Source organism: Balaenoptera physalus (genome assembly GCF_965194825.1).
Source record: "Balaenoptera physalus genome assembly, chromosome: 1".
In the NCBI taxonomy this organism is placed as follows: Eukaryota; Metazoa; Chordata; class Mammalia; order Artiodactyla; family Balaenopteridae; genus Balaenoptera; species Balaenoptera physalus.
The window spans coordinates 101,348,323-101,363,488 of record NC_138882.1 but is presented as its reverse complement, the minus strand read 5'-3'; the positions used below and the strand labels follow the sequence as shown (position 1 = coordinate 101,363,488).

Here is a 15,166-nt window from a genome sequence, read left to right as displayed (position 1 = left end):
CCCTCCACCCCCACTCCCTACTCCATACACATACTTCCTCTGAATACCTGCTGCACTTGTCGTCAGTCTCTCTCACTTATATTTTTTAACCTCCTTCTTTGTATTGACATGCTTCCTTCAGCCACAGGCATGTCATTAAAATAAAACGTATCAAAACCCAACATCCTTCTAACCTATCACTCTCTCCTTCTTCTTTTCTCCTTCCCTTCACTGAAGTCAAGCTCCTGACAAAGCTGTCTACTGTCCAGTTTTCTTCACCTCCTGCTCACTTTAGCTCATTTCAATTGGTTTCTCATCTCATTACTTCACTGAAACATTTATACCAAGCTTTCCTATCTCGGAGCTGGTAAATTCTGAAAGATAAACTTTTTATTGTATTTAGTACCCTGCAGTATTTGACCCTTCATGAAACCCTCTTCTTCCTCTGACTTCTGGGCCATCGCTTTCTCTGGATTTCCTCCTGTCTCTTTGACTGCTCCTTCTCAGTCTCCTCTACAAGTTTCTCCTACTTCTCCCTGGGCATATCCCCAGAACTGTTCTCATTCTATAAGCCTTCCTGTGGGCTCCATTCCAAAGGCTTCACCTCAATCACAACCTCCCTGTCCTACTGGACAGCTCCTTGTACGTGTTACAGAAATCGCTCTAACCCAGCATGTCCAAAATGCAACCTGTCGTTTTACCTCAAAATCAGTTCCTCTTGTTCCTCTTATTGTATTCTGTACATACTTAGTTGCTCAAGTTAGAAACCAGAGTATCACCCTTGATTTCTCTTTCTCACCTCTACATTCACTCAGTGAGTTCTGTTGTTTCTATTTCCCAAAATAGTTTTCAGTTCATTTCAGTTTTTCTTCAATCACTACAGCCGTCTCCTTATACTGGTACTCATCATTTCTTACCTGAATTCCTGAAATATTTCCTTAAATAGTCTCCCTGCCTCAAGTACAGCCTCACTCTCTTCCAATACCTCTCCACTCTTTTTCCACATTGATCTTTCTTAAATGTAAATATACTTATTCCACTTCCCTACATAAGATGCTTCAATAAGCCCCTCACCACATTCAGGATAAAATCTAGACTCCTATCACATTTGGCTCCTGCCTATCTGTCCAGCCTGCCTTCATCATCATCTTCCCGGACACACACTCCACTACACTTAAGCCTAGTGAACCACCTTCAGCTTCCTTAGTGAGTGATGCTCTCCTGTGCCAACATTTCTGTCCACAGGCTGCTGCTTCTGCTCAAATACTCATCTTCCCCTTCATCTTAATGGACTTAAGACTCATGCTCAGGGGCTTCCCTGGTGGCGCAGTGGTTGAGAATCTGCCTGCCAATGCAGGGGACACAGGTTCGAGCCCTGGTCTGGGAAGATCCCACATGCCGCGGAGCAACTAGGCCCGTTGAGCCACAGTTACTGAGCCTGCGTGTCTGGAGTCTGTGCTCCGCAACAAGAGAGGCCGCGATAGTGAGAGGCCCGCGCACCGCGATGAAGAGTGGCCCCCACTTGCCGCAACTAGAGAAAGCCCTCGCCCAGAAACAAAGACCCAACACAGCCATAAATAAATAAATAAAACCGAAAGTTTAAAAAAAAAAAGAAAGACTCATGCTCATTCAATGAGGATTTACTGGCACTGGGCAAGGTGCTGGGAACACACACCTGAAAACAGATCCTGCCTAAGGAAGCTCACAGTCTCCTTAAGAAGAGAGATAAGTACTGAGATCATCAGAATTCAGTGTGAGAGTGCTAACAGAGGGAAACAAAGGGAAGGTGTCCTGGAGGAAATAACTCCCGAGCAAAGTCTTGAAAGATGTTCACCACCATGTGACCTACAGGAAGAGGAATGGTGTGTGTGTGTGTGTCACTGGAGCAGGGGGTGGGGGAGTGATGACTGTAAAGTACCCCTGGGATATGTAAGCGGAGATGCACAGATATGCAGTGCTCAGGTGGATGTGCAGGTATAGAGATGAAGAGAAAAATGTTAGAATGGAAAGCAGTTAGAATGCAGATGGCAGCTGAAACCATGAGAACACAACACCATACTGCCACCCTGTTCCTGATACAATTGAACTGCTATGGCAATGAGGACCCAAATGGACCACAGCTTTATCCCATGTTGATGTGTTTAAGAGAGCTACGTACCAGGCTGAAAATATCCTTTTCTTGGTTTTCTAAGCTATTAGTTATTCAATGAACAAGACCTACCTGAATACAGAAGTGGGCTAGTTAGGTACTCTGGGAAATTTGAGAATATATATGGCATAACATTTATCCCAAGGTAGTTTACAACTCACTGGGAAAAACAATGGGTTTTCCATTATCCGGTGGAAAATTGGATATTCTGTAAAATAGTACTCTAAGGAAACCAGGCAGGAGAGGCATCGGTTTTGGTTGGGATGCTTAGGAAATGCTTCTCATAGGAAGCTGGGCTTAAGAGAGCCCTGAGGGATGAAAGGACCTTCAGCAGGGGGCAGAAAATGGACAGGCATAATAGGTCCCAGAGACCACAAGAACTCTATACCACACTGCGCAGAGAGCTTTCTCTTGATCTCTAAGAAAAGTTAGCATGCAGAAATTAAAATATTGGGAAGAGGCCTGAGAAAGAAGCCTGGCTGGATGCCTGTTGGTAGTGTTCAAGGTAAGACTCTGCTAAGTAGCATTAAGTATAATACCTACATTTGCTTGCAATAATACGGACTTTCAAAAATACTGACTTCCGGGGCTTCCCTGGTGGCGCAGTGGTTGAGAATCTGCCTGCCAATGCAGGGGACACGGGTTCGAGCCCTGGTCTGGGAAGATCCCACATGCTGCGGAGCAACTGGGCCCGTGAGCCACAATTACTGAGCCTGCGCATCTGGAGCCTGTGCTCCGCAACAAGAGAGGCCGCGATAATGAGAGTCCCAAGCACCGCGATGAAGAGTGGCCCCCACTTGCCGCAACTACAGAAAGCCCTCGCACAGAAACAAAGACCCAACACAGCCATAAATAAATAAAATAACTAAATAAAGATACATGAAATTGCTAAAATTAAAAAAAAAATACTGACTTCCTGCATATGGAATAATGGTTTTATACTTGAATACTTATTTATTTTAGGGTCTGGTTTTCCTATCATAAAATCCAAGTATGTCATCAGAATAACCTACAGGTATCTAAAATGCTAGCCCTTACTAGTCGTGACACGTATCCTCAAACATTCACAGAAGGAAAATATACTTCCCAAAGATAAGCTGTAATTAAAGTCATGGAGGCTAGATTTTCTTCAATGTTTTCTTTGCTTCTCTATTTCCTAAGCCAAGAAAAAAACACCACTAGACTTTGTAATCTTCTCAAGAGTATTCTGTTGCTCAAGAACAAAATGTTCTCCAAAATTATCAAAAATCTATTTGAAATAATACAAAATATAAGGTGGGGTTAAATTTCAAGGTTCTTATCGTCTATGGTTAACAATGATGGAAGAAATAGTGGAAAGAATAATTTTGTGCGTGCTTAACTAGACAATTCTGCTAATGACAAAGAGAAGCCAAACTCTAAAATCCACTACTGTATTTCCTCTTAACACCAAGTTATGCTGAAGCAGCATCCTAATATCTAAGCATCCTAAACAATCTAAGTCAACAGAGAGGTTGATTCAGAGGAAAATGCATTCACTCATTTACTCATTCACTCACTCATTCTACACTTACTGAGCACTTATCACACGCCAGGCTCTGTCTAAATGCTGGAGTGCATGGAGAAGAAGCCAAGCCCCTGCCTTCATGGAGCTTTCACTCTAAATTCAACTCAATTTTATAGCAATGTCAAATCACACAAAGGACTTCAACTTAAGAGTTTTCCTTCCAGATGCTGGGTGGGGATACTTTCACAAAAACTTATGTGAGTGTGCAGCTTCTATTCTGAATTCAAAATGAATAAGCTAAAATCTTACGTTTCCTTTAAGAGCTACTTAGAAAAGAGCACAAAAGTCTTTTTAAGTAATATGAAATTCAGAACCCCAGAATTGAGTCATGAGGACTCTCCGAGGTTATCTAATCTCCTATAAGAGAAATTCCTCATAGAGTATATGTGGAAAATTATCATGTATTAAAATAATAATCTAAAAAGCATTGTATGATAATTGTTATTGAATCAGTTCATTCACTCCCCTTTGTTAACAAATTCCACAGGTAATAACTATTACCTGTTCATATGCCCAGAACTTAACAGCTGTCTCAGGAGCAATTTTAATGACATTTGTACCATTTCCTCTCCAAAGCGAGCGGATACCTCCCTCTTTGACCATCTGTCGAAAGCCGCCATATATGTTCATTTTCTCTGATTTTGAACCATGGACCTAAAAACAAAAGCAAAACGATATTAAATACTGGTGGGATGTTATTATTACTATTTCTAAAGTAACCATACAATCCACTCTCTTTTCTTCAGTATTATTTATTACTGCATGAAGATGTATTTGAAAATAGAATATAAAAGGTTGAGAAAATATATAATGGGAAGAACTATTACCATCATTTTAGAAGCCTGACTCTGAATCTAAAACTAAGAAAAATCGTAACCCTCAGTGTGGGAAAGCAAACAGAAAAGGCATGATCAAAAGTAAAATTATGGACAACGTTCATAAGATAAAATGAACCAACTTATTATTTATTAGGCTATGGAACACCCTTTGGAACATGAGCAAGTTCAGTGTAAGAAAAATTAGAAAAATATACTGAATGTAATATATTATCCCTCCCCCTGAGAAGTAATACTGACATGAAATATAAATGGGACTCAAAACAATCTGGATGTTATGTTTATCAGAGCCATAGAGAATAGAATACACACAGTCTGACACCAAAAATAAAAACTGTAACTTCTACAGCTTATCTCAAAGTCTCATGTACCAACTGCCTAACCCAGTGAATATCGATGAATTACCTGGCTCATACTACCGATGTGATAGTTGTTTAAATAAACTAGACCTTATGCTTGCCTCTATATAAAACTGACTAAATCTAATAAACCAAAAGTAATTAAAGAAGTCAGCTATTCTTCTGATTGTTTCTGCTTACACAAAATGAGTGGCTACTATTAAAAAAAAAAAAACAAGAAGGGAGGAAGGGAGAGGCTGAAGACTAAAGGTCAGCCATGAGGGCAGTATGTGATCTAGTCACAATAAAAACTCTGGACACCAAAGAGTCAGGTGAGCCTCCTTGGTTGGCGTGCAACTCTGTGCATATTGTCACACGCCAATGTCAGAAAATAATACATTCTGACTCTCTGGGGAGAAAACAACAGAAACTCTGCATTTGGTACTTCCCTGGAAGCCCTATGCTCTTCTTTCTTTGGCTGATTTTAATGTATATCCTTCACTGTAATAAACCATAACCATGAGTATAACACCTTCCAGTGAGTTCTGTGAATTAATGAATCTGAAGGTAGTTTGGGGAAACCCCTGAACTTTCAGGAACTAAAGTCTAAATATATCCATTTTATTTTAAATAAACTTCACAATAAAATATGACAAAGGAAAAGACGAATGCTTATTCAAGCTCTCTCAAAGTCAATTTACTATTGTTCCTAAAGAAAAACATACAGGCCAATTCCCTCTCCTTTTTTTTTAAAGCAGTATCTTTACCCCTAAACCTATTTTGAGATGTAGGTACATTCTCAATGGATGCTAGTTTAAAATATTGTCAGAAATCATTTTGTACAGAAATCTAAGGGCACATATAAAAAGTGCTGACCATAGGTACAACAACACAACTTTTAAAAACCTTTTTTAAGCAGCTAGTATATTCTAGCAGGGTGTTCCAGCCTACCAGGCATTTTCACATACCTTACATTATTTAATTCTTACAACCACCCTTGTTAGATATTCCTATTCCCATTCTAGAATGAAGGAAAATGAGGCCTCAGGGGTTTCATACAGTGTGAGAACCATGAGCTTTAGAGCCAGAAATACTCCATTCCTTGTCTAATTTGTTGTAAAGGAAAAGTTATTTAACTCTCTGAGCCTTGTGTTCCCCACAGATAATATGAGGATAAAATCCCCCCATGCTGGGTTACTAGAGGATTAAATGGGTTACCATAATTAGCACCAAATAAATATTAATCCTTTCGTTTCCCTCTTTCTTTCCACTCTGACCAGCCAAGCCTACACTGCTAGTAAATAGGAAAGTCAGCTTATAAACCCAGGTCTTTCCTGCCAACCTCAGCTTTAGAATAATTTTTTAAGTTACATCCTTGTTCCAAGATTCTTGATTTCAGAAAAACCCTCTTTTGAGAAAGAACATAAAATATAAGGAAAATATAAGTAATTTAAGGAGAACCCTACAATAATGGCTAGAGATTCTCTTTTCTAATTAAACATTTGAATAGTCACAGAAAGCCAAGATTAAAAGTTCATCACACACATGTACCAACAATTTAAGGTTTGGTCAAACACTGAAATACTTAACACGGACTGAATTTAGGATTAATAGCAATAAAATTGAGAGATTTCTTTTTAAAGGTATGACTATCACTGTGAAATTTTTAAACTTTTTTCAAAGCACCATATTTCTCATTGTTTCAGAATATTTTGTACAAACTTAGACAGAAGATTGCAAAGCTCACCTGCATCATGACTTTCAGACGATCCAAAGGGGCAGTGCTTGTTCGAGAGACGGCACCGGCAACACCTCCTGCCAAAAGCTGCCTCCACCATTGCCCCGACTTCTTTTCATCTTCCGTGAATTCATCTGGAATAGTTAAACTATCTCCTATGTCAATACCCTGTTAAAATGGAAGAAAGAGCCCCAGGCTCCATCAATTAAAGACAGATCATTCCAGAAGGTTTGCTTCTTTGAAAGAAGAATTACATATTATTTTATAATTAAGATCAGCTTCAATCCTTGGAAAGTACTATACTGAACCAATCTGAGCATATAGGCAATTATAAGTAGCCTATTCACGCTAAATGAAGTACAGTATCAGTCCACAAGAAATGAAAATTAACAGTAATTACAAATTTACAAAACCAACAATTACAACTTTTTTCTTAATAGATTCAAAATAACTTTTCTCTTCTAGGTCTAAGTCAGAATGAAAGAGCAGCATTTGATCAGAGGTAGTGAATCCTTAGCTACAGAAAGAAAATAATTTGTCAGTTCTTCAAAGATACACACTTTATCTCAAAATTATATCCACATTATACTTTATAACATGATATGTGCTCTAAATATGTAAATAAAAATTAAATTAAAACTGTAATTTGAGTATCTAAACTCATTTCCTATATAGACTGTCTATAAGTATTTTTATAAATCTGACTTGTCATTTAAAACATGCAATAGATTCTATATAAAATTTAGCTTACAGGGAGGTATTGTTTAAAATGATCTACCTTCCAATCTTCTCTAAATATTACTATAGGTTACAAACATAGCTTGACAGAAACAAAATTCTATAATAATATTTTTTACAACTTTATTATCTAAATGATTCTAGCGTAAAAGATTTTATAGGTAAGAGTGTTAGGGTAAGGAGCTTTGCTATAGTAGTGACGCTCTATTTCTTCATTTTACTACCAATAAAATGGATACATGATTTTAGTTTCAACTATTACTATCTCCAAAGATACAATAAGAATTTGATTATGTAAATATGACTTCACATAAGTATAAAATTTATCAAGGCAACTGAACTACAAATATAGTATTATTTTATACTCATAGTTGAAAAGGCATTAGTCACCAATAATTCTACAATGCTCTAGGTAAGTTTAGGCATTGTTACTAGTTACAATGTGAACTCTAGGCTTCATTTAGTGCATATAAAATGTACTGAAATCCAGGAATACGTATAGAAGTCAAGCCCATTAGAAAAATAAAAATTCCCTCAAAGAGTTCCCATTGTTTTCAGGAACAGATTGCAGAATGAAATGAATTTCATTTACCCCAGGATATTTCAGTAGGATATTAATGAAATTTAATTAAAATTTGAAAGTTTAGAAGAATACAGATGGATAGGTGTGCAATACTAAGCAGATGAGCCAAAGATTTTTTAACCTTCCATGATTATTATTATAGGTGCCTTAAGCCAGAGATAAATGTAGGTGGTTGACTGAACAAGCAAGTTTCAGAAGGGATCTTTGGTCATTATCAACCACGAGGTACTGAGATTATTTAGGCAATATATTATCTATAAAAAGTAAAATCCCCGGGACTTCTCTGGTGGCGCAGTGGTTAAGAATCCTCCTGCCAATGCAGGGAACATGGGTTCGATCCCTGGTCTGGGAAGATCCCACATTCTGCGGAGCAACTAAGCCCGTGCACCACAACTACTGAGCCTGCGCTCTAGAGCCCGCGAGCCACAACTACTGAATCCTGCATGCGTGGAGCCCGTGCTCCACAACAAGAGAAGCCACTGCAACGAGAAGCCCACGCACCTCAACAAAGAGTAGCCCCCGCTCGCCACAACTAGAGAAAGCCCACCCGCAGCAACGAAGACCCAACACAGTCAAAAATAAATAAGATAAAATTAATTAATTTTTAAAAAAAAGCTTTAATATACTCTGAGTATACACTTAACAGAATACGTAGAACTCTACAAGTTAAAGAGCTATTGAGACTTGGGTACCATGGCCCATAAGTGTTACACAGTGCTCTTGGATGATAACCATACCAATTGCTTACAGCTCCAAATAAGTATAAATTAATACGTAAAGCGTACTCACAGTAGAATGTTTCCAGAAACGGATAATTTCCTCAATGTCTGTAACAGGGTTAAATAAGAAGTAGTCTCTCCATTCATTCCAGTCCACTGTCATCGTCCCATCAGCATCGATGCTGAAAACAAAAAGAAGCTGATTAAAGAACAAAATTAAATGTATAAATAAAACTAACATTATTGGCCATGTTGAAGAATGACAGTTTCTCTTCCAACTTAATATTCTTAAAAGGTTTTTGGAAATGGCAACAAGCATTTGATGATCTGTTTTAATCATTTAGATAAAAATAGACCCCCAAATTACAGGTCTCACTAAAGGTTACTTTTGGTGCTCTGTCAAACTCCAAGTCAATGAGCTATCAAACACTAATGCTGGAAGATAAAATTGGGGGGTAGCATTGAATGAATTTATGATCCATTTTTTCTTACACTGGCTCAAGAAGATAGTTCTTAATGTTCTGTTGTTAACATTTGGATGTGACTTCAGAATATACTCAAAATACACTATCAATTTCCTTCTCCAATTTTCTCTAAGCTAAGAAAATTACCAATGATTGTAAAAAATAAAATCAAACTTGGTGATTGGGCCTTCTGAGTCTTAAGAAATCCTGGTACCTTATCTTCAACATTTAAAATTAACATATTGTAGCCTTGGATATTTTTCATTAACTTTTTGCTTATTTTAGTAGGTTCTTGGCAATAATGTCATTTGTACCTGTTTATTTTCCTAAAAGCAACTTTAAACTGCCCAGGATTTTGACAGTTTTGTTCACTACTGTAGACCCAGCATCTAAAGTGGGCAGTACAAAGAAAGTGCTCACTTATTTATTGAATTAATGAATATATCTGAAAAAACAGTTTTGGTGTCTCCTCTGAATTTTATATTTATTCTATGACTTGTGTGAAAGTGATGCATAAAGATGGCAGTCAGATAAAATGCTATTTTCAGATATTTATGATTATATTTTCCAGTGCCACTTTTAACTTTGATTGCATACATGAAATTACACTTAAACTTTCAATTGTCCCAGCACACAGGTGTTAACATTCCATATTTGCATAAGAGTCCTAGTTACTACTGATGTTTATGACACTATTCTTCTGGGTTAAAATATTTATAGCTCTATTTTTTAATCACTATTTTCTATTTTAATGCAATTGTTTATTGTCTGACCCTACCCCTCAACTCCCCACACACGCACGCAAGCATCCTCCACAAGGCAAGGATTTTTTTATTTTATTCACTGATATGACCAAAGTGTCTAGAACAGTGCCTGGCGCAGAGCAAATATTTGTTGAATGAATAAATGAATTCCAAACTCTGCAGCTTAAAGCTACAGAACACTTAGTGTTGACAAACTTCTTAAATAAGATAGTCTCACTGGGGGTTTAAATTGCGTTTCTCTTCAACTTACTAACGAAGTTGAGCATCTCATCATATTCATCTGCTATTCGTGTTTTTCCCCTTGTGAAATGCTTGTTCATATCTTTTGCCCATTTTTCTAATGGGTTGTGTCTTTTTCTTAAATATGTATAGTTCTTTATATAGTTGATTTAATCCTTCAAGTTATAAATTAGCAAGTACCCTCTCTCTGTCTTTTCATTTTATTTATAGTGTCCATGAATAGATGCTCTTGATTATAATACAGCTGGATTTATCAATCTTTTCATATATGGTTACTGACGTCTGTAGTTTTTTAAAATAAATTCTTCCCTATACTGAGATATAGACATTTGCTTCTTTTTCCTCTAAAGGTATTGCAGTGTAACTTTCACATTTAGTTTGATTTTTTTAAATTGAAGTACGGTTGATTTACAATATTGTGTTAGTTTCAGATGTACAGCAAAGTGACTCAGTTATACGTATAATTTTTTCAGATTATTTTCCATTATAGGTTATTACAGCATACTGAATATAGTTCCCTGTGCTATACAGTAAATCCTTGTTGCTTATCTATTTTATGTATAGTAGTTTGTATCTGTTAATCCCATACCCCTAATTTATCCTTCCTACCCTCCCTTTCCCGTTAGGTAACCATAAGTTTGTTTTCTATGTCTGTGATTTCTGTGCATGGCGTGAGGCAGGTACCCAACTGTATTTCTGTCTGCATGGATAACCAGGTGCACCAGAACCATTTATTGCATAGTCTCTCCTTTTCCCAGGGATTTGCAAAGCTACTTCTCTCATGTGACAAATCCCAAATATAGATGGGTCTGTTTCTGGGATGGTATGTTCCATTTGCCAACTTGTCTGTCTGTGTAGCAATACCACTAAGTCTTAATTATAGCTTATAACAACTCTTTGATATCTGATAGGGCAGGCCCCCAGCTCCTTATGGTTCTCCAAGAATGTCTTGGTTATTCTTGGGCCTGTATAGTTTCATTTTTCTCTAGAAATGTTTCATAGCTCAAATGCTGGGGCAAAGAGAACAACTGAGAGGATGGTTCAGGATTGGGGGAAAGTAAGTAAGAGTGGTAGAAGGAATCGATCAAGAGGAGATTGACGGACTGGTGGAAATGAAGGGGCCAGAGATCTGTAAGTCAAAATGCAAGTACCGGGCTTCCTTGGTGGCGCAGTGGTTGAGAATCTGCCTGCCGATGCAGGGGACACGGGTTCGCGCCCTGGTCTGGGAAGATCCCACATGCTGCGGAGCAACTAGGCCCGTGAGCCACAACTACTGAGCCTGCGCGTCTGGAGCCTGTGCTCCGCAACAAGAGAGACCGCGACAGTGAGAGGCCCGCGCACCGCGATGAAGAGTGGCCCCCGCTCGCCGCAACTAGAGAAAGCCCTCGCACAGAAATGAAGACCCAACACAGCCAAAAATAAATAAATAAATAAATAAATAAATAAATAAATAAAAGAATGAACCTACATTGTCACATCATAATAAAAAAAAAAAATGCAAGTACCATAGGAGCAAGACAGTGTAGAATCTGGAGGAAGAAGGGTCAGAAGGTAGGATACAGATTTTTAAGACTTCAGACGAGGAGTGGCTTCAAGTTATGATACAATCCTGAGAGGGAGTGGGCTGCTGAAGCAAAATGGAATAAAAGTCTCAGGTGTGTTGAGGAAGGCAAGGAACACGGACGCTAGAAAGAGGAGTCACCAGCACGAATACTGAAGTTTCCTAGGACTTAAAGAGAAAATGACTATTTGACAAGTGCCAAGGTCCTCAATAAATGTGGAGAGGGAACTAGAGATAAGAAAATTAGAGGAAAGAGGGATGGAGATGAAAGCCTAAAAGGAAAATGGATTTTTACTTGAGAGCGGAAGATAAAGATACATGAAGCACACGTTTGGGAGCGACTGCCTACCTATTTCAGCTACTCCCCACCCATATTTTCTACTGAAAAAGTAGAACTAGGAGGCTGTATTTCAACCAACTGATTCCTATTCTCATACTCTGATGACTCAGCCTCAGCTGTTTCAATCAGCATCTTTCAGACTTCTCTCCCATGAATTCAGTTTTGAGTATACTAAGAGACAGTGAAATGGAAGAAAGGAAGCTGACATTTGGAGGTATATGAGTCACACTGACGGCTGAGCACTCAAGGGAAGGTCTGTGATTTCCACTACTGAAAACACAATCAGATTCTGCCTTTTAAAACACTGTGAGATAAAAGAAAATATATAACTTGGTCTCTGTTCCCTGTTCCTGGCAAAAGCCCCTAAAGCCCTTGTAATTTCCTAAGTGATAAGAGCACTAGGGCATCTTTTGTTCTAATGAGGCAACTCTGGGTGGGCTCCTGGATGGCTCCTGGATGAGGGCTGGTCACCAGAAAAACCAAGTCATGATTAGAAGCTTGGAATTTTCAGCCCCCTTCCCACCCCCATCCCACCCCAATTCTCCAGAGGGGGAGAGGGACTGAAAATGGAGTTAATAATTGAGCATATCTACATGAAGAAGCCTTCATAAAAATCTCAATAGCACAGGATTTAGGGAGCTTCTGGTTAGCAAACACATCCACACACTGGCAGAGTGAAACACCTAACTCCACAAGGACACCTGTGCTCAGGACCCTCCCAGGCCTCCCCTTAACGTATCTTTTTGCCTGCCTGTTCATCTGTATCCTTTATAATATCCTGTAATAAACTAGTAAGCATAAGTAAATGTTTCCCTGAGTTCTGTGAGCTCCTCTAGCAAGTAACTGAACCCAAGGGGGAGAAGGTCACGGGAACCTCTGATGTGTAGTCAAGTCAGGCAGAAGATGTGGATAATCTGGGGACCTACTACTTGTGATTGGTATCTGAAGCAGAGAGCAGTCTTGTGAAACTGAGTCCTTAATCTGTGGGATCTGACACTACCTCCAGGTAGACAATGTTAGAATTGAGTTACGTTGTAGGACACCCAGCTAGTGTCAGCTAGAATTGCTTGTTGTGGAGAAAAAACCCCACATTTTCAGTGACCAGAAGTTTCAGAAGTGAAGTGTTTTGTGTGAGTGGTAAAGGAGTCACGTAAAAGGGAAAACAGAGCTTCTTCTACTGCACCAGCCCTGGAGGCCTTGAAAGAGTTTTCCCATTCCTACACTTTAGGTATATGTGTACACACAAAATGAAAAGCGAGAAAAAGGGGAGAAAGATATCGAAAGTACATAGTGAGGAATGGTAAGGTACAAGGATTTGTTTTAAGCCACAGTTACAAAGGCAGATCTCTAATACAGGATACTAAAAGTAAAAAAAAAAAAAACAACTGTCAATAGAGGAAGAGCTTACCTTTGAAGAATCAACTCTGCTTGTTGTTTAGAAATAGTTACACCTAGTATCTGGAGAGACTGGACAATTTCAGAAGCCTCAATTCTTCCTTTAAAAAATCAAAATTATAAACTCAGAACTGATAAGACCTTAGAAATCATGAATTTCAAATCCCTCACTTTATAAGGGAGAGCCTTGAACTGATTAAGGTAAAATTGTGAATTTAGATGAGCTATAGATTTGCTTAAGAACATATTGCAACACCAACTCAAATTTCAACAAATACATTAAACAAATATACACACATTATTTTATTCAAAAATCATAACAGCCTTGTAGGTAAATGACATTCCATCTAAAGAAAAGACTGAGAGCTTACATGGCCTTACCAAGAAACGACATTAAGAAGGAGCAGAACTGAGATTCAAATCAAGATACTCTGACTTTGAGGTAAATTCAATTAAGCTAGGATCTATTAATTTTAAAGTATGCATTTCTACATTTTAATAAATGATTAAGCATTTATTATACATAAAGATGTAAGGCACTGAGTTAAAAGAAAGTAGAAAATGACTAAATGAAGCCAAAGAGTGTAGAATATTCTTTTGAGAAATCTGGCAATAAAAATAAAGCGGGATGATGTAGGATGATGGAAGTAGGAAAATTATTATTATAAGAGCAATTAGAGCATGTTATAGAAAGGAGAAGAATCAGAAGAGAAGAAGAAAGAGAAAACATAAGCAATAAATGTAAGACTGCATTTCCCTCAAGCATCCCACAGACTCATGAGGATTCTAAGACGAAGACGCATGGAACAGGTAAACAAACCAAAGGGTCTGATGCCAAACCAGGATTAACAGCAAAGTTCTCCAGGAAAAGAGGAACACAAAAATTACTGTTAGTGGTGAAAGGAAAGACTCCCTTTAACGGAAGGACTCTGAAGGAATGACAGGGTTTGGAGAGACTTCTCCCAGGGCGAGGAAAGGAGGAGCATGAGAATCTGGACAATGTAAAAGCAGTTAGAGGCGTCACCCTGTTAGCGATGACATTTTTCAAATACCACTCTGAACAATCTCCTTTATGATTGCACTCTCAAAGAAGTACAGTTGATTCTCATTATTCACTGTAGTTACTTTCTATAAGGTCACCATGAACACAGAACTAAAGAACCGAACCACTGTTCCTAAGGGAAATACAGGGTTAGGCTCCTGTGGCTCTGGTCACAATATTCTCATCAACCAATCAATACAAAACCTTGTTTTCTGTGTGTTTCTGTTTAAAGACACCTTGTTTAATATATATTATTGACTCATAAACATTGAACTCATGGTCAACAGCACTATAACTCATGCCTGAGTGAAGCTTTTCTGACACACGTATTTTCTTCCAAAGGCACATCACAGCCTTCCCGCATTTAGGAACACTCGACACCATTTCAGCACTGTTCTTGGGAGCCATTGCAAATAGTGAAATCACCAATAAAAAGCACAAAAATGCAAAAAACATGGCGCCAAGGAGACTGCAGAGGGACTTGTTTACAATAAAAAAGCTAAAACAAGAACACAGCGCATCGCCTCTTCCTATCTCAGCTAGAAATGTGCTCACCAAGCAAATGAAATTTGTGGCTGCTCAGTGCAAATCCATGAACGACTGCAAACGCACTGTGAGTTTGATTTGGGGGTTACTTATGGAGTTAAATTTTAGCAAGTAGAAAAATTCTCAAATACAGAATTCATGAATAATGAGGACAGACTGTATATGCTTTGCTTTAAGAAAGTCTAATA

The 15,166-nt window shown here is 38.3% G+C and overlaps 1 protein-coding gene across 1 annotated transcript in view; it reads right to left on the bottom strand.

Annotated features, from left to right (window-relative positions):
* The window catches only part of SLC25A24 (solute carrier family 25 member 24), a 44,572-nt gene that overhangs the window by 14,977 nt on the left and 14,429 nt on the right, over positions 1 to 15,166 (bottom strand). The window contains exons 3-6 of the mRNA XM_082452549.1: positions 13,404 to 13,491; positions 8,697 to 8,808; positions 6,596 to 6,754; positions 4,176 to 4,328 (exon numbers count right to left, since the gene is read on the bottom strand). Coding sequence (XP_082308675.1) covers positions 4,176 to 4,328; positions 6,596 to 6,754; positions 8,697 to 8,808; positions 13,404 to 13,491 — 512 coding nt within the window. The remainder of the gene's footprint in view (positions 1 to 4,175; positions 4,329 to 6,595; positions 6,755 to 8,696; positions 8,809 to 13,403; positions 13,492 to 15,166) is intronic.